Source organism: Xyrauchen texanus, chromosome 27, assembly GCF_025860055.1.
Source record: "Xyrauchen texanus isolate HMW12.3.18 chromosome 27, RBS_HiC_50CHRs, whole genome shotgun sequence".
NCBI classification, from domain to species: domain Eukaryota; kingdom Metazoa; phylum Chordata; class Actinopteri; order Cypriniformes; family Catostomidae; genus Xyrauchen; species Xyrauchen texanus.
This window is the reverse complement of record NC_068302.1, coordinates 4,820,647-4,847,571: the sequence shown is the minus strand read 5'-3', so window position 1 is coordinate 4,847,571 and position 26,925 is coordinate 4,820,647. Positions and strand designations below refer to the sequence as shown.

General features: G+C 41.8%; 1 protein-coding gene across 1 annotated transcript in view; it reads right to left on the bottom strand.

The window, feature by feature from the left end:
- Window positions 1-675: 675 nt before the first annotated feature.
- LOC127620883 (taste receptor type 1 member 1-like) overlaps window positions 676-26,925 on the bottom strand; it is a 38,134-nt gene continuing 11,884 nt past the window's right edge. The window contains exon 6 of the mRNA XM_052094222.1: window positions 676-2,226. Coding sequence (XP_051950182.1) covers window positions 1,292-2,226 — 935 coding nt within the window. The 3' untranslated portion in view covers window positions 676-1,291. The remainder of the gene's footprint in view (window positions 2,227-26,925) is intronic.

Genomic DNA, 26,925 nt, shown 5'->3' with positions numbered 1-26,925 from the left:
CCATCTTTGAAAGATTGACAATCGTGATTGAATTTTGAGCAATCTGCTCTTCCAATGTCTCCAAGCGATCAGAGAGGCTATTAACGGCACAGAGAATATCAGTACCTCTGAAACTTCTCCCTGACAGGGATTTTTTGACATAGGTCTATTAATTGGAGAGTCTGAAAGTAGATCACATTCTTCAGATGTCTTCTCTACTCCAAAGTGTGAGGAAAGTGATTTTCTGTTTTTATTTTTTGGCATTTCTGTTAGTTTAGCACAATGGCTAATCAGTACAACTTTTAACTAAACAGTGAGTAGTCCACAATTAAGCTTGTTTATCAACATGAGAATTTGTGCATTCCACGTTTTATGAGAGGGATATGTAAGTACCTCGTGGTTCACATATTCGCCCAGAAGCTGCAAACTCCTCGAAAATATCTCAGAGCTCAAACCCACTGAACCGTCCCCGAAGCCAGTCCAGCCCTGTGTGTATCTATGTGTACTGATCCAAAAAAAAGAAAATAATATTTATGAGTTTGAAAATGGATCAGCAGGTTTCGCACAAAATTGTGGAGTTTGTGCCAGCATATACCAGCTTTTGTGCATGATGTCATTAAGAGCACAAAGGAGACATCTTATAGCAATTTTCAAAGTCATGTTTATTTATTAGTTCAACCTCATTATATGAATAATCACATCAATATATTATTCCAAAGGTTGTCCAGTTGCCAGATCTTGTATGAAACGCATCCTGCTCACACAATCGACAGACACATCATACAAATTTCAAAACATTTCAACCCATGTGTGACCTCAACCTGGCAAACTACAACCCAGTTGTTGACAGGTATGCAAAACTGACAAATCTGCATAGATTACTTGGAAACAGTTATGAAAGTTTTTAGATTTTTCTTCAGAAAAATAATGCAACAAGCTAAGAAGCATTTTCATGTTCATTAAGTAACTTTATAAACAAAACAATTAGCTATTTTATTCTCATAACTAACTCCAGAATCTTCAAATCATAATAGTGAATCGAAAACCGCTAAAAAAAATTATTTGAGACCAAACTCTCCTTGGACCAACTTGGATCTGTCCATGTTACACGGACTGAAACTAATGTTAATGCCTGAAATTATTTTACATGACAATGTAGAAGACAGAAATTGCTTGCTAAAATGTCCAACAATTTGTTTATCTTTCAAATATCAAAATTTATTTAAATAACAAAATTATCTTGCTACTAAAGGCAATTGCAATTCACTTGTAGTGCTTTTTATCTGCATCTGTGCAACACCCTTGTTGTGGACTAATTCCTACTAATTGTTTGGGTGTAACTCTGAATTGATGTTTGAAAGTAAGCAGCGGTGTTCTTTTCTGGTTGAAATAATATGATATAAGCTTTTGGTATGAAATAGCTGAAGACAATAGCATTAATACTAGCTAGCTGGGACATTGCATTAAGAAGTATGAGGTATTTGCTTTTGAGAGTGATAAATGCTGTAAAGAATGCAATATAGCTTACATAGTACAAAACAATACTAAAGGTTATTGATTTTGTCTCATTATAATTTGATGGCAGATCTCTTCCCATGTAGGAAAATATGAGACACAGGAGACCAAACAACCAACATACAAACACAACTGTGCTAATGGTTACAGTGGTACCCCCATCACATCTGAGCAGAATTTGGTCTTCAAAGGAAAATGTGTCCATGACGGGTTTGGAAGTTGCAACAGTCACCCATAACAAACAAACAATTAAAACAATAACAGAAGAAAACAAAATGAAGAGCCACTGGCCATTGTGCTTCACCCACAAGCTGTGCAAATAAGGGAACTTGGAAGCCATTTTGAAGACACAAACAATTTGAAAAGAACGAACGGTGAGACAGGAGAGACAGACAGTGAAGCAAAAGAAAAATATGACATTTCGCAAGACACACTTTGTATATGTTGGTTTTCCAAAGAAAAAGAACATACTTAAGTTAGACACAGTCAAAAATGCCAACATTAGCAAACACATGCTACCACCAGCAGACTTCACCATTGGTGTATTATGATTGTTGATGAAAAGACAGAGGATGGCAATTAAGAGAATAATCAGACATATTGCAGTAAATATGAACATGATGGAGGAGATTTCTGTGTAGTCAAGATAGACAACAGAGCGCATATTACATGCTGTGCTGCCCTCAACAGACCATTCCATATCTCTGCATGGAAAACAGGTAAAGGGGTCCCCTGAAAAACAGCAAAATAATGTTTAGTAATACAGCCAAAATCAGGCCCTTGTGATAAAAAAAGGTAACAGTTGTCTCATATTCAGCATTCCAGTTATGTCTAAAATCACAAACTGGCACACCACTGATAATTCATATGATGAGGTTTAGGTTCATTAAATCATAGAAAAATGTTACCGCATTACAGAAGCTGAGAATGGAGAATCGGTGCACCAGTCAGCCATATCAAAGGCTCTGTATAAAAAAAGCCATTACAAAAAACGAAATTATATGTCTAACATGCCAAGCATGTCTAACATGCCAAGCATATCTGGAGTTTGTCAAAAGCTATAATAATGATAATAATAATAGTGACTCAGTTCATAGTGTGAAAATGTTTTGCTGTCAAATCACATCAAAAAGCACCATATCTAGTAACAGCACAGTATCATAATGAAACTTGATGTGTTTCTGCACCACAAAAATGCATTTGATTTGACACCACCTGATTGATTTGGGACATAAAATGACATAAATGAAAACTACTCAAATTACATGATAACTTTATGATTATTAGATATAATACATTAACCCCTTAAACTCGGATGAATTTTTTAGCTGCCACCTGCAACTGTCACATCCAAATTTAAAAGCTCATCTTACACACAAACAGTGGTCTATTTGCAAGAAATGTATCTAATTTTACAGAAAAAAAACAAATTAAAAATATTAGTAATTAATAAATAATATTGTTTATCAATTACATATTTACAATTACATGATGAACTTATTATTTCTTTTTGTCCTAACTTTGCAAGCAAATAATTCAGATTCTGTTTGCTGGTACTCCCTGGAAAAAAAGTTTGTTTACTCCACTAGATGGCAGCAAGTACAAATATTTATTCCTAACACAACTGAGCACTCACACATGTGCTTGTCCATAGACATTAAGCAGTGAATTCACTTAATAGTTGCGCCACTTTTGTGCATGGTATTTCGGAGCAAAACCTGCATCTTATTCACTAACTGCCTTAAGTAAGCGCAATCAGCACTGAAATTGTGCTACATCTTCAGTATTTTTTTTTAAATCATTGTCATTCCTTTCTATTCAAATATGCATCCTTTCTATATTGGCTCATTATAGATTGCGCTTCATTTACAAAACTCTGTGCTATTTTCCCGGTGCAATTTAAATGTTGAAAGCAGGCAGTAAAACATCTCTGGTTACACATGTAACCTCGGTTCCCTTCTGTCACTCACTCGACATTGTGTCGATGTAGTGACACTAGGGGTCGCTCCTGAGAGCCCCAGACATCTCTGATCTTTGAGAAAAGGCCAATAAAAATTTGCATGCCACTCCCCCGGACATTGGTATATATATATATATATATATATATATAGGAGCTAGAATGTAAACACTCATTTAGACGACTTCTTCGGAGCCGAGCAGTTGTATTTCACTGAGCTGAATTACTATGCCAGCCATTCATCTCTCACTCTTATGAGCTGTTGTTTTCTGTGGTTTCTATATCTCACACTGGTGTTTTGCAGAGAAACACCCCTGGGAGCTTCAGCAGCAAAGAGCATATTTTCCAATAAGAAAAAATGAGTATATTATCTCTAAAAGAGAATATTTCCTACTAAAAAATTTGGCACTTACGAAAGCGTCTTTTTCAAGTTGCCCTTTCGTTTGTGTGTTTCCTTCACCAGAGGGAAAGCCACCCCAGCAGCTCCCCAGCTCGGTCCTTCTACCTACGGGTATGAGGTGGAGTCGGTTAGCACTGGGGGCGATTTGGGGACTTCAATGGGAGCTTATCCGCGGGAAAACCTCCATGGAACTCCCATTCCCCAGTACGCTCGTATGCCCCGGTCGAGTTCTGGGATGAGACCGCGGGCCCCTCTCTGGGTCTCATCTTTCTGGGAGGCGATGTCCAGGAACACCAACTTCGGCCCAACCTGGTCGCGTAGAGAGAGGCTGACAAGGTTCGATTCCTTGACGCCCCCATCTCCCAGGTTGACCTGTTTGGCGACACCATTGGAGACGTCACCCGGGAATTTTCGAAGGTAAGGAAGCAGACAGAGGCTATTCAGCACATCCTGCCCCGGCGTGGCTCAAGACCCCATACCCTATCTGCTCGTTGCCAAGGGTGTCCCCCTCCAGAGGTAACACCAGCTCTACCACAGCCTGCCCCAGTACCCGAGGAAGGCTTCGAAGCGCCTCTGAGTCCCTGTCACCTCGTGCCTTCACTAAGGGAAGTGAGCATCCGCATTCTCAACTATCTCGATGACTGGCTGATTCTAGCTCACTCGTGGGACCTGTTGTGTGCGCACAGGGACCTGGTTCTCAGGCACCTCAGCCGTTTGGGGCTTTGGGTCAACTGGGAAAATAGCAAGCTTTCCACGGTTCAGAGCATCTCTTTTCTCGGTATGGAGTTAGATTAGGTCTCAGTGAAAGTGCGCTTCACAAACAAGCGCGTGCAATCGGTGCTGAACTTTCTGTGTATGTTCAAGCAGAACACTTCGGTCCCGCTGAAACCCTTTCAGAGGCTCCTGGGGCATATTGCATCCTCAGCGGCTGTCACGCCACTCGGGTTGATGCATATGAGACCGCTTCTGCACTGGCTTCAGACCCGAGTCGTGAGATGGGCATGGCGCCATGGCACCCCATGCTCGTCACGCAGGTCTGCTGCCTTCTGTTCAGCCTTTGGTCCGACCCAGCATTCCTACGGGCAGGAGTTCATCTAGGCCAGGTGTCCAGGCACGTCACGCCTAGTTCCCTCGTTGGACCTCTCCGTGGTCCTTTGGGGCCTACGGGGAGCTCCATTTGAACCCCTAGAGTCAATTGAGTTAAAGGCGCTCTCCTTGAAGACAGCCCTCCTGAAGGTGCTCACCTCCATCAATAGGGTAGGGGACCTGCAGGCATTCTCTGTCATCAAACCATGCCTGGAGTTCATTCCATGTTACTCTCACTTGATCCAGAGACACTGACCGGCTATGTGCCCATGGTCCCCATGACTCCGTTCAGGGATCAGGTGGTGAACCTGCAAGTGCTACTCCAGGAGGAGGCAGAACCAGCCTTGGAGTTGCTGCGAACGGTGTGTGCTTTGCGAATCTACTTGGATCACACACATAGCTTTAGAAGCTCTGAGCAGCTCTTTATCTGCTTTGGTGGACAGCGGAAAGGAAACGCTGGCTCCAAACAGAGGATCGCCAACAGGGTCATTGGCACTATGGCATATCACGCCCAGGATGTGATACCCCCTGTGCGACCCCTAGTGTCACTACATCGACACAACATCTCGTTCCCTCCATCTGGGAACGGAGGTTACATCAGTAACCAAGACGTTACCTGAGATGAAGGGAACGAGTCATTGTGACAAACGCCATGGGGAATTCCTTCTCCAACCACTCAATTCAGAATTTTCTGACTGAGTTACTCGTAAGCGTGCTCATACCTTGAAACTCTGAAGCACTAGTGTGGCCAGTTTTTGCAATGTCTGGTTCCCTTCTTCTCAAGGAAAAGAGGTTATATGTGTAGCCGGAGATGTTCCCTTTCATTCAGCTCACTCAACATTCCGACAAACGCTATGGAAATGAGTCCCATCACGCCACACTACCTGACGTTATGACCCCAGAAGGATAAACACTTGTTTTTATTAAGGATCTCCCGATCTAATCTCAAAAATCGATATCGGGGCCAATTAATATCGCTTAATTGAGCTCCAACCTAAGCCTGATCCTTTGTTTTACGTCAGCTGTCACACAGGTGTTGTAAACGGAGAGCACAATTTGTGGCAGGGCTACGCGGCTAAAATGTCTGCAGTGTGGAAATAGTTTAAATTGGAAAATGAAAGCAGTCCAACAGCCACTTGTAATGTTTGCAATGCAAGCATTTCATGAGGCAGTAGCAACAGAGCTGCTTACTACCAATTTGATATGGCACCTAAAAATAAACACTCAACAGAATACAGTGAGTTTCCTCAGGAAACTCAGGCAAAGGCTGTACCAGAGAAACACACACTGGAGGATAATTTAAAAGGAGAGAGTAATTTCCTCTTGACAGCGACAAGTCCAAAAAGATTACAGAAAGGTTAATTGAACCCATCACTTTGGATGACAAACTCATCGCTGTGGTAGAGATTACAGGTTTTTGCTGTCTTTTGGAACACTACACTTCAGACACTGCTCTACCGGAGCTTTACAACAAGGTTTGTGATCACCAACAAGGTCTTTAATCAGATGTGACTGGGCAAACATCAGAACTCCAAATGTCTGTGGTAATGCAAATAGCAATGTTATTGCTTAGCCTCACTACACACTGGATTGAATCCACTTTTTATTTAAAACATGCAGTATTGCATGCTCATCAGTTTGGTGGGTCTCATACAGCAGAGCATGTCAAACAGGCAATTGAGATGCTGAACACTTGTCAAATTGACAAGCAACGGGTCCTTGTCATTTTGTGGGACAATGCAAGAAATATGAAAAAAGCAATGGATGATATGGGGGAAAGGAGCATGGCTGCTTCGCGCACATGCTTCAGCTGGTTGTACACAAGGGTCTGCTTTCTCAGCGCAGCATCACAGACACAATGTCTAATGCAAAAAAGATTGTAGGGCATTTTAAGAATTCACCACAGGCTTACGCAGATCTGGAAGATATCAAGATAGCGCCTACAGCAAGACGTGCAAGTTACTGGAGTGGTCGTGGCGTAGTGGGCTAAAGCACTTAACTGCTAATCACTGGTTCGATCCCCACAGCCACCACCATTGTGTCCTTGAGCAAGGCACTTAACTCCAGGTTGCTCTGGGGGAATTGTCCCTGTAAGAAGTGCACTGTAAGTCACTTTGGTTAAAAGCGTCTGCCAAATGCATAAATGTAAATGTAAATGTAGATGAAACAGCACTCACTACATGATGCAGCAAAATTGGCCTCTCAGTGTCTATGAAGCTGACCACAACCTTCCAGCTACACTGACGGTGAACCAGAGGACACTAATGGAGATGACATTGAAGATTTTAGCTCCATTTCAAGAACGGCAAGAGGAAATCCAGTAAATGTACCTTTTGAATGCTATGATAAATTTGATTATGCTTTATAATGAATTAAATTTGAGTCACCAGTATCAATCATTTATGCTAATTTCTTTTTAGTTATTTATTTTTGTGTAGTGTGGCAGTGGGGGCATGGTCAAGCGCCTGTCCGGGGGAGAAAGCGATATGGGTGCTTGCACCTGAGCTAAATTATGTCTAACACATGTCTCTAATTTCAGTGAAAACGGGGAGAGCGGCATAAAAATGCCCACAGAACCTCCAGTCGGGGAGAGAGACATGCGTCAGTCCAGTATTGGCGTGTACAAGAGGAGAGTGTGTAAAGCTGTGAGTACTGCTGTGGCCATTAAAAATACATACTTGAGAAGAGCAATTGCCTTTGCCTCCTCCTTGACCATCAACCTTCGTTACATGTTGGTTTAGTTTTGTTAATGCTAGATGATTTTTTTATTAAAGTACACATAATTTATCTATTTCCAGATACTTCACAAATTCAAACAAACTGAGGCATGCTAAGGATGCTCTCATTCAAGAAGTGGAGAATATGGTGGTAAGGAGGGCTGCCAGTTAAATGTAAGAGCCTCTGAAAAAGTCACCACATCAAAAAACAGCAAGTACTAGCCATGGTAGTCTCTTTGATGAGATCTAAGGTCTCACAAGGTCAGACAATCCACTACCGTACTGGAGGGCACATGCTACACAATTTCCCTAACTGGCTGCTACTGCAACCAAGTTTCTCTTTGCCACCGGTACAAGTGTGGACAGCAAGAGACTCTTTAGTGCAGTCTCAAATGTCATTGATGAAAAGAGGTAAGAGGTATCAAAGATAATTATTAAATCAATCGAACATTAATTAGAATCAACATTAGCTTTTTAATCCTGTAAATAAACAATCATCAAAGATAACTATCAATTATCAAATTCAATAAAAGATTAATTATTATCAAAGCTAATTATCAATTATTAAAACAACAGAACCGTGATAAGAATTAACATTAGCTTATTGATCCTTCAAATCAAAAATTCACAAAGATAACTATCAATTATCAAAACCAGACAGTATAGCAGTCTCAATATAGGATGTCCGGAGAACATCGACATTCAAAATATAAACAATGGAAGCTTGAATCCGAGCACTGACATCCCCTGCCAGCCCTTGACACAGGTGCATGCAGAACAATACCAAAACGCTTCTCTTTCAACTTTAACAAAGTTTATTGATGCAGTAATAATATTAATAATCCATACAATGCAGTCGATAAAGTTCCGACTTCCAACTACAAAGTAAACAGTAATATGATTAGATATGGTAACAAATAAGCCTATAATACATGAGGAAGATAAACAACAAAGGTGACTGTCCATACAGTTCATTAAGTTCACAGAGGCTTTATCGTCTGGGCAGACACTGAGGCACATATGGGCATAGAACTTCTAGCTAAGTCTAAAACTACATTCATCACACATAAAGAAAAACATTCCAAGTTATAGGTGGGCACAGCATTAACCGTAACACAATCCTTTGCTGTTCTTTGGTCATAACATAACATAACCTGACAATGTATAGTAGGACCGAAAGGTTAGAGGAAAGGAAATGAGAGTTAGAGGTTAAAAGTCTTATCCTTGGAAATGATTGGGTTTAACTGGTGGTATGGGCTCAGACTGGTGTGTAAAACGCAGCTGTACAAGAAGGAGGGAGTCCAATCTGACCTGTAGGCTTTGAATGTACCCTATACATTGCCGTGATGATCCAAACACTAAGATGGAGCCCGAGGGCTTCCAGAATGATAGGATTTTCTTGGTAAGATGACAATCTGCATGTGACTAGGAAATATAGTGGTCAAGCCAGTCGGTTTGAGACTGAACTTCACTAATTTTGTCCCTTCAGCTTGAAGCTGCTGTTGAAGGGTGTCATCAATGGTGCGGTTGTGACCTCTAAATGCGTCCATGATCTCAATTTCCGCATCATGTTTGTCGATGCTGCGATGGAGGACAATATTGTCAATGTGCACAGTGGCTCCTTGGGGAACCATTAAGTACACCATCTGGTTTGGTAGCATTAGTTTAGTGGCTGTATCATGGCGGTCGTATGACAATAGAACTTTGGTGGCTGGTGTGTTTACGAGCCAGTGATTGCCTGCTCACTCTATCATTGTCTCTGATCCTTCATCTTTGACAGAGATGCTACCTTGACACTTTTGTTCAGGGGATTTGTCTCCTAGGCCGCAGAGGTAGTTAGTCACCTCTCTAACAAAGGGGTTGCTTGGACAAACCCAATAAATGTCCTTTATCTTGGTACAAATGGGGAGGTTAGGGATATGTTGGTGTTGGTGGTGTTTTGAGGTGAATGTGCATGTTACCTCTCTGAAAACCAACATTTAATATGGACTTTAGTCGGTATACAGTATATTCTGTCTTTCTATGATTGGTAGACTGAGGATGAATCCTATTTAGAGGTTCTGAGGCTTTACATAGATTGTAATTGCACTGCCAAGACTGTATGCCAGGTGTATCTGTGAAGGTTGCACAATGGAGGTAGTAGCAGATCTAAGGATTTGTTCGACAAGGTCTAGGGAGACCAGGTAATCTGGAATCCTTCTACTACTCAGAATGGTTCTAGGGGTTAGTGCATGCCAATGGATGGGTTGAGGCATGTAGCTATCCTTATGGTGCCACTGTGTTGTGTCTTCTCTCCAAATCTGATTATGAATCTGAATGTGGCCCAAAGATGGTTGCACTGGCCCGTCACGTATTGGTGCGCTATATAGGCTGTTGCAACACTGATGTCTTCGGGGTGGTACAGAAGGTGCAGCAGAAGGGTCATTTCTCTTTCAGTCATCATTTCGAATGGTGTGACTCCTATGGAACGAATATAGGACTGGGTGTTGTGGGCCATCAATGACCAATAAACTACATGCTGGAGGGTCTTGAGGGATCTATGATCGGTTGGAAGAACCCAGCGAGCTGATCCCTGTTCGGTTTGGGTATAGAATTTTGTTAATATGAACACCATGAAAATGACATACCTGAACTTAAATGGTTGTATTTACTGAACCCTTTGGAATATGGACACAGTTGTAGTATCTTTTGAAAGAGTTGAAGTTTATAGTAATGGAAATATTTTGTGCTACAAAAACAATAATAAAAGTGCCAAGACAACCCAGAAATACAATGTTCTCAAAGCCACCAGTCTAAAGAAGTTACGTTTCAAATTTGAAGATGATCTAACATAAAATGAGGTTCCTCCAAGCTTTTTTCTCTGAAAATCGCTGGAAGCATACAGAGTAAAATTAAGGCTCCGCCTTTCAAGACGGCACAAAATCTATTATGAATAAAACTACGCCACATTTTTAAAAATAGACTTTGGAGACAGGCTCATTTTGTTTACAGGACTCTAATATATAAGATCATATACAGTTTTACAACATGAATGCTGCTCAGATTGCATAGTTTGTTGAAGAATGATGACAAACTGTAATTCTTTCAGGCGAGATCGCATGTAAACAATCAATATTCCTCCGATGTATCACTTTTATGGAAAAAAGTGCTATTGGATGTTTTTCAATGAACGCTTGACATGGACAATTGACACAAGTGTGGCAAACTGGATCCATCTGGCGATTTCATAACAAAGGTATGAAGTCCCGTTTTGATATTGCATGTTTTCATTTGTACTCCTGGCTCAAATAAATAAATTGCTGTTTATAGAGCATTCCTATTGTGAAACAGAGATCGGATATCAATGTTGAACCCTTAAGCTGCGTACACACTGGCAGCAGCATTGCACGAAACAGAGACACCATCCCATTCATTTTCAATGAGAGCTGGCGACTTCCAGTGTCACGAGCTGTCACGACCATTGGCGACCAGATGTGAGCGTGTCCAGCGACGCAACAAATTTGAGACTTCATTCAAATGAAGAGCGACTTACGGGAGCCCAAAGTCGCTGGCAAGTGTGAACGCAGCTTTAGACCTTTGAAAAGATGTATAATTAGTAGGGCTGTTGATTTAACGTGTTAATAACGTGCGATTTAATTTTACAAAAAATGTATGTGTTAAAAACGCATTTAATCGCAATGCTTTCCTGAGAAATTCAAGCTTGTAGTACCACCTGTTTACTCCAGAGGGCAGTAAGTTAAATTTCAGCTGTGTGAGCAACACACAGTTTATTACAGTGAACAAAACATTAACAACTCTTCAGTGTACACACACACAAACGTGCGTTACGTTCTTGCGCTCAAAACACTTGAAGGAGCGCAAATGCGAACCAAGGGATCTCAAGATTTGTTTAAAGAGTATTAAACTATATTTAACTTGAAACAGTGACCTAATCATTTTACTTTCACACCCGAGACGCGACACAAGCATGTCTGACGCAGGTCGTATGGTCTTTACCTCACAAATATTTAATTACCAACAAGGTTAAGGAAGTGTCCTTTAAACTGTTAGACCATTTTTACCCAGTCAATCTTTTTATAAGAAACATGCTCCCTGAAATAGATCCACTTTGCTTCCTCTGTAATGCTGTAGATGAATCTGCCCCTCACATTTTTTGGGAATGTGTCCACGGTGTAGTATTTTGGAGAAAATTTGTTTGTTTCTATGTACCTCTATTTTAACTAGTTTTTCTTTGCTTTATAAAGACATTTTATTTGGTTTTCACAGTTTTGATAACTTAAGTTAATATTTTCTGGTTAATCTGTTTATTTTTCTTGTCAAGTTTTTTATACATAAGTGTAAATTTATGTCTATAAAGCCCCTATTTGCATTTTTTTGTAAGGGCTTGAAATATTATTTAAATTCTCTTTGTACCTCCAACAACTCCAAAGCATTGAAAACCATTGCACTATGTAATGAATATAATGTCTTGGCATTATTGTAAAATATATCTGTAGTACTATGTATACCCCTGGCTTGTTTCTTAAAAAAAAAAATGTCTGATGCAGATGTAAATTGATGGGCTCTTAAACAAGCCCTCATAATAAATCTCCAACTAATTGACAAATTCTCTTGTGAAATGGATTGCTGTGAACCGTATGCCAATGATTGTCTTATGATCAATAATATGGTAGTAAACAATACATTGTATTCTAAAGCCTCTTTTTGAATGGTCTTATCAATGATGAATTCTTCTGCCACAAGAATGTAATGCATTTTAATTATCTGAATTTTTTTATATATATATATATATATATATATATATATATATATATATATATATATATATATTAATTAATTAATTAATCGGGACACCATGTAATTAATTCGATAAAATATTTCATCGATTGACAGCCCTAATTAGTTAACATTAATTACATTTATAGATGGTAAATTATAAATTAAATGTAAACAGTGACATTGCGTGTCAACAGGTTAAGACATGGCTGGTGATGAAGGAGAGCATGTAGCTCCTCCGACTCGCATGGTGAGGTTTGAGAGGCCCTTTGTGTTGAAGGATTTGCTACCCACTGCCGGACGGTTTGGATGGCCAGGTCTCGCTCCTGCATGGAGATCAGATCTGCAATGCTGGGTTTCCATCCCAGGTGCAGAGTCTGTGGGCAGGTCTACAGGTCTTCTCACCTTTCTTTTGCCTGGCACTGGTTGATTGCGTTTAACGCACATTTTGTTTTTGGAAGGAGACAGGTTGGTGACAAGTCTCAGTGACTGTCTTCTGATCTATGGAAGTGTTCCTCGGGCCATACATTGGCCAGGAGGGCCTTCTTGCAGTAAGAGAACTTAATCTCAACAACACTAATAGGTCAGCTTGCGTAGACGACAACACATTTGCCTGTCTTGTTTCTGTGTCAGGGCGGCACTGAGATAGTGGGACGAGAAGCTTGCCTCGAGGTGGAACTCTTTATCATTGTCTGGGTAGGCCAGATAGGGTACAGAGCTGAGCTTGTCTTTCATCTGGTGGAAAGACTGTTCCTGGGACTCTCTCCACTGTAATGTTTTGTCTTTATGGAGTAGTTCCGTGAGGGGTTTGGCTATCTCTGCATAGTCCTCGAGGAACTTTCAGGAGTAGTTGAAGAGTCCCAGAAAGCTTCTGAGTTCTGAAAACCCCATCAGAGCTTTGATATCATGGATGGCTATAACTAATCCAGCTTGGGATTCGATGTTATCTGTACTTACAGTTAGACCCACATACTAAAACTTGGTGCGGCACCACTGACCCTTGGCTAGTGTAAGCTTGTCTCTAACCAACTCTCCACCGTGCAGTTACCAAAATAGAACTGGTCAGCTGGGTCGACTCTAATTATCCAGAAGCCGTTGGCCATGTCCACAGTAGAGAAGAAGCAGGCCCCTTTGACCTTGGCCAGTTCTTCATCCAAATAGATCATAGGCAGCGGGAAAGTGGTACCTGCTTATTCAGAGGGTGATAGTCAATGGTGAGATGCCACTTGCTGGTCAGCTTTAACACTGGCCAAGCTGTAGGTTGTGTTATATTCCCGAATTATATGCTTTTGCAAAGCTTGTCGGGGATCCCTTAAATTAACTCATAGGCAGACAGGGGGATTTTGTACTGGCGTACAAATGTGGGTGGGGCATTTTGATCAGTGGGAATGCAAACAGTGTGGAGGGCGGTGACCCCACAGTCATGGGAGTCTCTTAAGAAGATTGGCTGGAAATCATGAAAGAGTTTCCAAGGCACGATTCTCTGATCCTCTGCTGTTAAAGCATCTGCTTTGGCAAGCTGCTCATTGACCTCGGCCTCAAAGCCAATGTAGGGTTCTTCTTGTGAGGAATAGGTGCTGTCATCACCAGGGGTTGTGTCTCCGGATTGAGTCACATGAGAGTATACGACCATGTCACCTCTGGTGCCTAGGGTAGCGCTGCAGATTGGTTTACCTTGTAGCGTTTTGTGGCGGGCCACCATGATCATTTTGATCGGGAAAGTGGACAGGAAACCATCCAGGTTGCCATATCTGGCTAGCGATGGAGGTAATTCTCCTATCACTGGCAGTGTCAGTTCAAAATCATAAAATTAGTTATCGACCAACATCCCTAGCGGTCGCAGCGTCATCACTTGAATTGGAACGTGCATCAGGTTCTGAACTTACAAGTAGGTTGAGCAGGGGCGTGATGCAGACAGTCAGATTGAGTTCCAAGAAACGAGGCAAGGGTTGGAAGAATGCCTGTGGGCCATGTATATTCTGTCCTTTAGAGATCACCAGGCAGATGGGAACACCTGCTGTTCACGCAAGGTAGTCATATCTCACAGTCAAGGCCCAGGCTTGGGACCACAGAACCTGGTTGACTGTGTCCAATTGAGCACCTAGTCTGACCAGAAGGTCCACCCCCACGAAGAACAGGGGTTTGAATTGAAGGACTACACTCACGAAATCCATGACCTGCCTTTTCCCAATCCGTATGGAGAGGGCGCATTCTCCAATCGCTTTGAGGAGACATTGTGGTGACCATGCCGAAAGGATGCGGTGATTTCGTTGTGTGAAGAAAGGAGGACTATGTTGACACAAGTCATTGTATAGGTCCTGGTCTTTTCTGAAAAGAGTGTTTCTGGTGTCGCTATACCATTGATGTGCACACCTATGTGGGCTATACAGGGTTAAGTTTGTGTTCTTCAGTGAACAAAAGAAAGACTTGTGGTCATTAAATGAGTGTTGACTATCAACCTGAGGCGGCTGTGGGCTCGCAGGTGGCATCGAAGGATCAGAGCCAGGGTCAGGCTCTGGAGGAGGCATGATCATTTTGAGGAGTCCTCTGCACTCAAGGATGATGGTGACTTGTCCATCTGAAGCTGGTGAACTGTTTTCTGGACCAAGTTGCCTTGGTGTGTTAACCTGAGCCCATATGTGTCCATGATGGCAGTCAATGAGCAGAGCCAGTCAGTCCAGTATGTCCTGGCCAATTAACAGTGGTTCCGTATTAATGGGACATATGTAAATGGGGTGAACCAGCACCATCCCTTGAAAGGTAATGTCGATCCATGCACGTTTTGTGATACACGACCTATCTTGCATGTAGCTTGTGATGCTTACGTTGCAGGTCTCAATCTGTAACAGTTTGCCGAGGGAGAGCATTGCTAAAGCCACCTCTGCAAAGGCATTGGAACCCATCAGACTTTCGGAACCAGTGTCGAGTAGTGTGTGGGACCTGATGCAACCTCCTACCACTACTGATGTGTACATGCATCGATGCCCTTACATGCCCTTATGGTTGCAGAGATAGGAACCAAAACATAAAAGCATTTATTATAGCACCACCTAGGATCAGATGGGTGTGCATTTGTGTGCCTGTGTAGTGGTGGGGGGGTGTCTGTTTGGGATCTGTACAACTTATTGTCCCTGACACCCAGATGCTTTTAAGTCAGAAAAATAATAAAAGTAATAAGAATAAAAAGAAAATCTGAAAAAATACAATAGGGTTACAGCACCTTCGGTGCTTGGCCCCCCCAAAAAAATTATCAAGGGGAGCATACAAACTAAGAATAAAAATCCAAACTCAAAGTTTCATAGGACAAAAAAAACAGTACCAGTGCGGAGAATTCAGATGACTGGCTGGGATGGAGAGGGTAAGCCTCACTGACCACACTATCCAGGGTCAGATGGGCAGGACCAACAGGGGAATGGACAGGAATATAAATAAACAGGGAGAACAATGGCCTGTTGCACTAAGCCAGTTTCAGTGCCTACTTAGGTAAGTTTGAGTTTAGTTTGAACAAAAAGTTTTTTGGGGCTCAAGAAGATGGGTTGATTTTCATTGCCATAGCAACTTGCACCATACAGCTAACCTGGTCTGGAGAAGGTTTTATTCTGGGTTACAGATTGGAAACTGATAATAATAATAATAATAATAATAATAATAATTTATTTTGTATAGCGCTTTTAAAAGTTAATTCTCAGAGCGCTTTACATAAGCGAAATAAAAAAACATGACATAAGAAGGCATGATCACACAATACAAAATATTTCACACAAGATTACAACCCTAAAAACAACAAAAAAAATTAAATAAATAAATAAATAAAAATAATTAAATAAATAAATATCAAGACAGAGTAAAACCATAAGATAAATCTCATTAACAACCACTAATATCACCTTTACCCAAATGCTTCCGTAAAATAATGAGTTTTAAGGGATGTTTTAAACCTTTTCAAAGATGGTGCAAATCTTATTTCGGAAGGCAAGGAGTTCCATAACTTTGGGGCGACTGAAGAGAATGCCCTATCACCCATTGTTTTTAGATTCGTTACCGGAACAGCTAAAAGAACGGCATCAGCAGAGCGAAGATTACGTGTTGGGATGTAGGGCATTAAAAGCTTGGCGAGATATTGAGGAGCGAGTCCATTCAATGCCTTGTACGTCAACATCAGAATCTTAAAATCAACACGAAATTTAACAGGTAACCAATGCAGGATCTCTAAAATAGGTTTTATATGATCTCTTTGTCTTGTCCTAGTCAGAATACGTGCAGCAGAGTTTTGTACCCACTGAAGTTTATTCAGAATAGATTTTGATGCTCCTGCTAACAAGGCATTACAATAATCAATTCTAGAAAAAACCAGAGTATTAATTAATTTTTCAGCTACAGGAAAGGACAGCATGGGCCGTAATCTGGATATATTTCTAAGATGAAAAAAAGAAACTCTAACAGTATTACGTACGTGAAGATCGAATGTTAAATTAGAATCGAAAATTACTCCCAAGTTTTTTAATTTTGATTGGAACTGGATTACAGAGCCATCCACTTGTAACGCTACAGGTTGCACTCTGCATAACTGGTGGGGCGAACCAATAAGCATCACCTCGGTCTTATCACTATTTAAGCACAAAAAATTAGCAGACATCCAATTTTTAATAACTGTGATACAGTTAGAAAGATGTAATACGGCCACATTTACATCAGATTTTGAGTGAACATATATCTGGGTGTCGTCCGCATAAAAATTAAAATCAAGACCTAGAGACCTCAAGAGTTGGCCAAGAGGAAAAATATAAAGAGTGTAAAGCAATGGACCCAAAATTGAACCCTGAGGAACACCAAATTTTACCATACCAGCCTCAGATCTGCAGCCACCCAGCACAACGAATTGTTTGCGATCTGAAAAATAAGACTTAAACCAGCTCAGAGCAGAGTCAGATATACCAAAAACAGACTCTAAGTGCGAGAGTAAAGTGCTATGATCAATAGTGTCAAAAGCAGCACTGAGATCAAGCAGAATCAGTATTGATAAGCAACCAGCATCGGAAGCCATCAATAAGTCATTTGTGACTTTGACTAATGCTGTCTCAGTGCTATGCATTTTACGAAAGCCAGATTGAAGAGGCTCAAAGAGGTTATTTGCAGACAAATGAGAAAGCAGTTGTGAAGCAACAATACGTTCTAAGATTTTAGCAATAAAAGGAAGACCAGAGATGGGACGAAAATTTGCTAGATTCTCAAAGTCACGGCTATTTGTTTTTGGAACAGGGGTTACAGCAGCAATTTTAAGTGCAGATGGCATGACACCAGAAAACAGTGAGTCATTTATAATACTCAATACAGCCGGACACAAAGAAGAAAAGCATGACTGAAACAACCCAGCTGGTATGGAATCAACACTTGTGGTGGCAGCCCTCATTTTTAGAACCACATTACACAGGGATTGAGAATCTAACATGGAGAATTCTGAAAAACAAACACCAGAAAATTCCATGTTACTTATTTTTGGGGTAACAGTTGTATTAGTGGTAGTAATCTGATCTCTTATCCCTCAATCTTATTGCCAAAAAACACAAGAAACTTATTGCATAATTGAACAGAAGGAGGGACATTGGAAATGTTATTTATGTTTAAAAGATTGTTGATAGAATTAAACAATTTTCTTGGGTTATCTTGATTACTTGCAATGATCTGGGAGAAATGAGCAGACCTTCTCGATACAATTTCAGTCCTATATTCTCCCAAACTTTCTTTCCAGGCCAGATGATACACAGTTAGACCAGTAGAGCGCCATCTGCGCTCCATTTTATGACACTGAGTTTTCATTGCGCGCAGAATCATCGTTATACCACGGGGCAGATCGTTTAAAAGATACAGCACGTGACATCAGAGGAGCAAAAGTGTCCAGGCCAGATGAAAGAATTGTGTACAACCAATTTACTTTATCATCCAATGCATCAGATGGTAGAATACAGCTAATAGCAGAGTCAATAAAGTCTGAGAAGTCGGTGGGTGCAATAGATCTCCACTTACGGTAATAAATAATACGGGAAGTAGTAGTGAGTAAATCAGGTAACTCCAAGTTGAAAAGAATGGCTAAGTGATCAGATAGCCCAAAATCAGATACAGACAACCCAAACACAAATGTACCATTTTGAATCACAAGATCCAACATGTGGCCTTTGTTGTGTGTAGGACAATCCACAACTTGATGTAACTCAAAACAGTCTAATAAAGATGTAAAGTCTCTAGTTGATGAAATTTCTTTTTTGTCCATGTGTATATTAAAATCACCAAGAATTAAAATTTTCTGAAATTTTAAAACCAACACAGACAGTAGTTCAGCAAAATCTGATGTAAATTCTTTGTTACCCTTGGGAGGTCTGTACACAGTCACAATGACCGTAGATGATGAAGCAGAAACACTCAAGGTGAGGCATTCAAATGTGGTAAACGAAGGGATATCCACAGAACACAGTCATAGAGGCTGTTTTAACAGCACAATGATACCACCTCCTCTTCCAGTTGAACGCGGAAGATCGCATAATCCATATCCCTCAGGAGTCAGTTCATTAAGGAGTAGACCATCAGACTCTTTATGCCAGGTTTCTGTTAAGCATATGAGATCCCAGTTTTGATCCATAATTAGATCACATACAGTCAAAGCTTTGTTATTAATCGAGCACACATTTATCAGTGCAGATTCCAGCCATCGTACCGGTGCAGCCGAGGCTGGTGCAGCCTCCTCACGCAAGACTGCCAAATTATTAAAATTAACCCCAGTAGGTCTCTATGGCGACTTCAGCGGTTGACGCAGGACAGTCAGATAAAAAACATTATTTTGAGACGAACATAAGTACCCACTCCGTGATGATTGATGTAGGTAACGTTTTAGGCGAAGTATTCCGTAAGTAGTGCAAAGTGCGCGTGGTTCAGTCCCCAAAGCATGATTCCCATTAAGGTTCAGCAGCTGGCGAAAAGTGTACCTTAAGGCCATTGTAGAGGAGTCCATGCAAATATCAATATCACTATTGTGTAAGTCCTGGATCACACAACTGTTGATGATTAACGGTCCGCAGACACCCGGAAACAGCAACAATAGTCCAAAGACTGTAACGCGATTCCACATCACGATGGAAAACATGGGCGACATGTACAGACTGGTTACCTATGAAGCTTGTAAGGAATTAAAAAATATATAAATATCCAATTTAAACATTAAAGCCAAATGATTAGCCGGAGAAAGGAGTGGCTACCACACGCGCCAGCGTGCCCTTTCAACCGGAAGTAGACAGTCGACGACTGATGCTGAACAAATCAGCTGTGAGTAAAGTGAAATCTCTGATGGAAATAATTCACTCCCCCTTTATCTCTCGCTCCAAATTAAAGCATGCTTCCCTGGGAAATAATATATTTAATTAATTTAGATTTATATTACGATTTAATATATTTTACGTACATATTAAGATATTATAAGATGGGTTTTTTTTAGAGATTGGGAAGCTTTTATCTTTTGAGCAGCACATTAAAATGTATTATTGAGTTCCTTTTCATTTATTTGCATAATGCTTATCTTAAAAATAAAATACTGCTTACAGAAGTGTTCAAAAGGTTATTTTCATACTTTAAAACCAAATTTATTGTGTGACGAGTCTTTGAATATGAACAAATATACTGGTAAATTTATATTGTAGACGATCACACATTGCTTGCAATTAATTAAATTATATTAGGCTTTTAATTTATATTAATGTAGCATCTGGACCAATCAGACACACGATTATTCATTATTTAATTAATAAGCCAACAGATGTCTCAAGACTGTAACAAGCAAAGATCCAAGTAGGCCCAAGCTGACTCTTATGTCTGACTGTTATGTCTGCTCCCCCACTGATCATTTTCAAGCCTTTACACTCTCTTTGCAGCCACTGGACAAGCAAACCGAGGACTCCCAGTGACATTCCAAGTGGGCGAGGTTAGCTGCATTCTATAGCAAAGAATGCATGACTCAAAGCCCAGAACGACATACTCTTCTTCATTAAATTATAGACAAACTGTCTATAATTTCACATGTATATCCCCTAGGATCAGTGCTGTCTTGTAAAGTGTCTTTGTACTGTATACTGCTTTATGTATGACTTATGAAGGGCTACCAGCTAATGTTGTGTGACATCCTGCACAACGTCTAGGTTACAGATGTAACCTCCGTTTCCTGATGGAGGAAACGAGACGTTGTGTCGAAGAAGTGACACTAGGGGTCTCTCTTGAGCACCTTTTGCATACAATGAGAAATTGGCAGACAGAATTTGCATGTCCAGCCCCCGGATATATAGGTATAAAGGGAGGGAAATGCGTCTGTTTCATTCAGGATTTTTCTGAGGAGCCGACAATGAGGTTTGGCCGCAACAGTGACTTGGTTCAGCGACGTGGCCGGGAGGACACAACGTCTCATTCCCTCCATCAGGGAAACATCCGTAACCTAGACATTCCCCGTCTGTCCCTCACTTCGACGTTGTGTCGAAGAAGTGACACTAGGGGTCCAATTTAAATCACGCCATGCGCTGAGCCGTACGTGTACTGCTGATACAGGAGCGGGCAGGTATTTTACGTGTGTGTCAGGCTGCACGTAACCCTTCCCCAACGCCCCATAAAATCGTCAAAGCCTTCTGGTTCTTTATATAAGGCGATGTGCCAAGCATGGGAGCAGGCGAAGGCCATCTTTCCCAGTTTTCCTATTCTTTCAGGGGGGAAAGACCCTGCGGAGACCACACCTGCCCAGACTGGGGGAGGTATAGAGTGGTGAAATACATCACATGCGCTTTTAGGTCACATGTGGAGAATGGCACGGTGGTAGATCCTAACTCATTGGGAGGGACGAGTTGCTACATACACGGCGACCAGGGGCCAGTGGGAACTGTCCAAGGGAGGCTCGCAAGGGGACCGTAGCGCGGAAAATACACACAGGGGGGAAGTCCACCTAGGAGCCTGACCTGTGGAGCACCTTTCCAGTACAGGGTAGATTGACATTGGATGTACCCACATTGGATGTGGTCGGCGAATTCCTCTGCTGAATTTGTGGAGCAGAGGGCTAGGGGTCCAATACAGGGAGCCGAGTTAGTGGGATCTCCTGGGATAAGAGTGCACGATTTTACCTCAGCAGAGGGTTTAAAAACAACGTGCAGTCCAAGTAGATACGCAAAGCACGTACCGGACACAGCAATGAAGGGGATGGGCCTGCCTCCTCCCGGGGTAACGCTTGCAGGTTCACTACCTGGTCCCTGAAGGGAGTGGTAGGAACCTTGGGCACGTAGCACGGTCGTGGTCTTAGGAACACATGGGTGTCTCCCGGACCGAACTCCAGACATATGTTGCTGACAGAGAACATTTGCAGGTCCCCGACCCTCTTGATGGAGGCGAGCGCGATCAGGAGGGCCGTCTTCAGGGAGAGGGCCCTGAGTCCGACTGATTCTAGCAGCTCGAAGGGGGGTCTCTGAAGGCCCGAGAGGACCACTGAGAGATCCCAGGAGGGGAACAGGCTTGGCCGGGAGGGATTTAACCTCCGGGTGCCTCTTAGGAATCTGATAATTAAGTTGTGCTTACCCAAAGACTTGTCGTCTACTGTGTCGTCAGCACTTCCAATAAGGAATACATTTCCTTTCCGTACTTTTGGTTGTGAAGGGATTACATTTAGATTGTATGTATTTATTCATATATTCATATATATTCTCAGGCTGACTTCTCACACATCATTTGTCCATGCCCATGAAGAGGCCATACCTCTAGTTGAATATGCTTTCACACCAATTGGGCATCTCATGGCCTGTGATTCATAAGCGAGGGCACTCGCATCACTCGCCTTTCTGGGTTGACGGTGGCTTTTGAAAGACCCAGCCCAAATACCAGGCATGAGCTGTCAACCAACAGCGCCTGCATATCACACACTTGTTTAACTGAGGCTAGAAGCAATAGGAGTGCACACACAACACAACAATTTCCAATGGTTTGAACAGGGGGCTCATGAACGTCTTCAGAACCAGATTTAAATCCCAAGCTGGGACTGTAGCAGGGCGAGGGGGTTTAGGTGCCTCGCTCGTCTGAGGAACTGAAAATTAGAACATGTCTGCCCATTGAGGTGCCAGCCTCCGGGGCGTGTATGGCAATATAGTTGCTACATAGTTGTTGATGTGGTGAGATCCATGTCCAGTCGCTCTTGGAGGAACGTGAGGATTTCAGCTATGGAGCAGTTGGAGCAGTCTTCACCACGCAAAAAGTACCAATTTGTTAACACACGTCACTTAGCACATAGAAGTGTCTCACAGACAGCGCTGTAGCTTGCAGAATGGAATTCACCCCAGTGGAGTAAGTAATTTACACTCACCTAAAGGATTATTAGGAACACCTGTTCAATTTCTCATTAATGCAATTATCTAATCAACCAATCACATGGCAGTTGCTTCAATGCATTTAGGGGTGTGGTCCTGGTCAAGACAATCTCCTGAACTCCAAACTGAATGTCAGAATGGGAAAGAAAATTGATTTAAGCAATTTTGAGCGTGGCATGGTTGTTGGTGCCAGATGGGCCGGTCTGAGTATTTCACAATCTGCTCAGTTACTGGGATTTTCATGCACAACCATTTCTAGGGTTTACAAAGAATGGTGTGAAAATGGAAAAACATCCAGTATGCGGCAGTCCTGTGGGCGAAAAAGCCTTGTTGATGCTAGAGGTCAGAGGAGAATGGGCCGACTGATTCAAGCTGATAGAAGAGCAACTTTGACTGAAATAACCACTCGTTACAACCGAGGTATGCAGCAAAGCATTTGTGAAGCCACAACACGCACAACCTTGAGGCAGATGGGCTACAACAGCAGAAGACCCCACCGGGTACCACTCATCTCCACTACAAATAGGAAAAAGAGGCTACAATTTGCTAGAGCTCACCAAAATTGGACAGTTGAAGACTGGAAAAATGTTGCCTGGTCTGATGAGTCTCGATTTCTGTTGAGACATTCAGATGGTAGAGTCAGAATTTGGCGTAAACAGAATGAGAACATGGATCCCCCCCTTGAATCAATGCCATGTAGAATTAAGGCAGTTCTGAAGGCGAAAGGGGGTCAAACACAGTATTAGTATGGTGTTCCTAATAATCCTTTAGGTGAGTGTATGTAAGCTGCCACTGTCATGTTGTCTGATCGAATCAGAACGTGGTGATTCACTACCTCAGAATGCAAAAGACTTCAAGGCTAAGAGACAGCTTAGCCTTGTCTCTTAGCCTTGCGCGTTCCACAGGGCTGGTTGCCCACCGCACAGTGCACCTCAGCCATGATTACCACCTTTTACCAGAAGACCTGATGTTAAAAGGTTGGATTTATCCAAGATGCTAGAGCAACCAGACAGTGGTAAGTTAGGTCAATGTGCCCCTGATCCCAGGCGTGCCACCAGCGCTGGAGAGGTCTCATGTAAAAGACCTAAGAGTGTGATGTTGGATGCTTTTAACCCAGTTGGCATGCCATTTGTACAGCCTGGGCCTCAGTTTTAAATTCCTGTGCCCACACAACAGAGCCTCTGATCGGGCTAATAATAAGCTCATCATAGAGGTAGTTCAAAATGTGCACCCCACTCAGCTTCAACGGAGCGAGTGCTGCATCAATACACTTTGAGAGTGTGGAGAGCCAAAGAATGTACTCTGAATTAAATAAGCTGTTTTGAATTAATAAGACTGTTTTTGAGAATCCCGATCGAATGGGATTCTCAAAAACAGTCTGAGACATGGTGCAACTTGCACAGAATTTGTGGGTAAAAGAAGCGTGAAGAGCTTCTTCGAGTGTTATGCAATGAGCGCTTTTCTCTTTATGAGAACTAAATTTATTTTAAAACAACACACAGAAGCAACATTCTGTGTAATATCCCAACGAACTCCGGCAGGGAAAGGAAGAGAAATTTGAATATTTGTGTGTCTCATGAATGCATCACAAGTGCTTTTTCTCTTTTTTTTGTAAGAATCTTAGAATCTGTGTGAATCTCTGTTTCATTGCAGTGAATTCTGGCAGGGAATGAGCAGAGTGTGAATGTATGTGTGTGTGTGTCTCTTGCAACAAGCATTTTCTCTTGTGTGAGAGAACACTAGTTGTGTGAAAACAACACACAGAAACACATTTGTGTATCATTCCAGCGACCTACGGTGGGGAATGAACAGCATATGAATGTCTGTATCTCAATATCTGTAACTAGCATATTTCTGATTTTAAAAACAAAGTTTATGTGAACACAATACACAGAAACAGCCTGCTTGAGGCCTCCCAGGCAAACACCAGCAGGTAGGGGAAGCGAACAGCATGTAATTGTGTGAGTGTGTTGAGTACGTGCAGCATGAGCAGATTGTTTATGTGAAAATCACCATACAGAAACAACACACATTTAATCTCCCAGCTAACTCTGGCAAGGAGGGGAAGTGAACAGCATGTGAATGCGTGTGATATGCAGTATGAACAGACAAACCAGTGCTTTTTGTATTGTTTGATAAAATCATCACACAGACACAACACACATGCAATCTCCGAGTGAACTCCAGTGATGAGGGGAAGTGAACATCATGTAAATGTGTGCTTGCTGAGCATTTGCAGCATGAGCAGACAAAACCAGTGCTTTGTCTATTGTGTTGAAAATCATCAAACAGAAACGTCACACATGCAATCTCCCAGTGAACTCCTGCGAGGAGGGGAAGTGAACAGCGTGTAAATGTACGTGCATGTCAAGGATGTGCAGCATGCACAAGACTCAAACAGCGCTTTCTGTATTGTTTGATAACATTGTTTATGCGAACGCCAGTGCTGGGTGTAACGCGTTACAAAGTATCGCGTTACTGTAATCGAATTACACGTTGCGTTAATGCAGTCGTGTATTTTTTAAACTCTTTAAAAAATAAGTAATATAATTACAGTAAACAGACATGAATGAAATTACGTTACTTGGATTACACATTTATTGCTAAGACAATAATATTCATTAAGTAGAATGCATTTTAAAATGTATTACATTACTATTTTGGCACTTGTATCTGTGTTGCTGTGTCAGCTTACGAGCATGTGCTCTAACAAACCACCATGGCATATAGAGGACAAGTATGGAGGGCGATGGCTGATGAGTGAGCGTTGTTTATTCAAATTGAAAACAAAAGTGAAGTGTTTCAAGATTTCATGTGCTCACAAACAATCTCAGCGAGCCCTGGCTGAGTCCGCCGACAAATCCTCCTCAAATCTCTGCGCGTCTCACTTGGGTGTCCCTCTGCAGCTGCCGGGGAAGAGAGGGAATCGGTTTCAGGTGTATGTGGAAAACAGTGCTCGTTCCTGTCTGACACAGGGATATATCGCTCACAAGGTGGGAACATTTGCAGAACGGCGTCTTGAAAAAGACATCACTAAGCAAATGGCTTTTTATGTTCTTTATGTACTGTACACAATAAAACACAAACATAATGCAATAGCATTATAGATGGGCAAGTGATAAAGGATACTAAATTACCATCCCAGCTTTCCTGCCGGGGATGAGTAACATGTGAGTTTGTTTTGTGAGAACAAAAGACACAGAAACATATTTGTCTATCATCCCGGCATACCCAGCGAGGATGAGAATCATATGAATGTGGCATCTCGAACCGAGCGCGTTTCTTTTTCTTGCAAAAACATTGTCTGTCTATTTGATCACAATGCAGAAATTATTCGATGTCTTTGGTGCAGCGGGGGTGGGGTTATCCGCGGGGTGCTGATCTGAAATAGAGTCACCAGCAACTTTTTGTTACCCGCAGCGTCATCTTGAGACAACCATGAAATTTCGTGTCACATCAATGTCATGGCACGTTTCAGCTTGAGTCGATGGCTAATTTTGGACCACGGTCCACTGACTCTAATGCCAAAACTTAACACGCAAGTTGGATCTCCAGGAAGAATGGCACTGCCCTTTGGCCGGACTGAAGGACCACTCGTCCAGGTGAGATATTTCTGGGGACCACTATAAACCTAAATTTTAACCACATGTGAGGGGACGTGAATCAGCTCTTAACAGTGGTATGCGCACGCTCCTCACCCTCATTGGGGCAAGGGATGGCAACATCCTCCGTGGACCACTCACTCATATGAGTATTACTCATATGTATGAGTAACTATGGTAACAGCGCTTTGCTTTCCACTACGAGTGGACGAGGTTGCCGACTGTATCTATGGGAAATGTTTCCTTTGTGTTGCTGGATCAATATTAGTTTTTGTTATATATATTTCTCATCATTTTCATTGTTACTTTGTGAGTGTCTTAAGAACTCAATTCAAAATGATGATGATGATTAGATCATTATCATCATCAATATCATTATTAATAATAGTAATTTGTTTTGTTTCATTTTTCTATGGACATTTCTGCATGCCAACATTAATTAATTTGTTGTATTTCTACATTTCACACAGTTCTCTACATTTTTGCCTGGAACTATGGTATGCGGAGAGTTTGTTTCTGA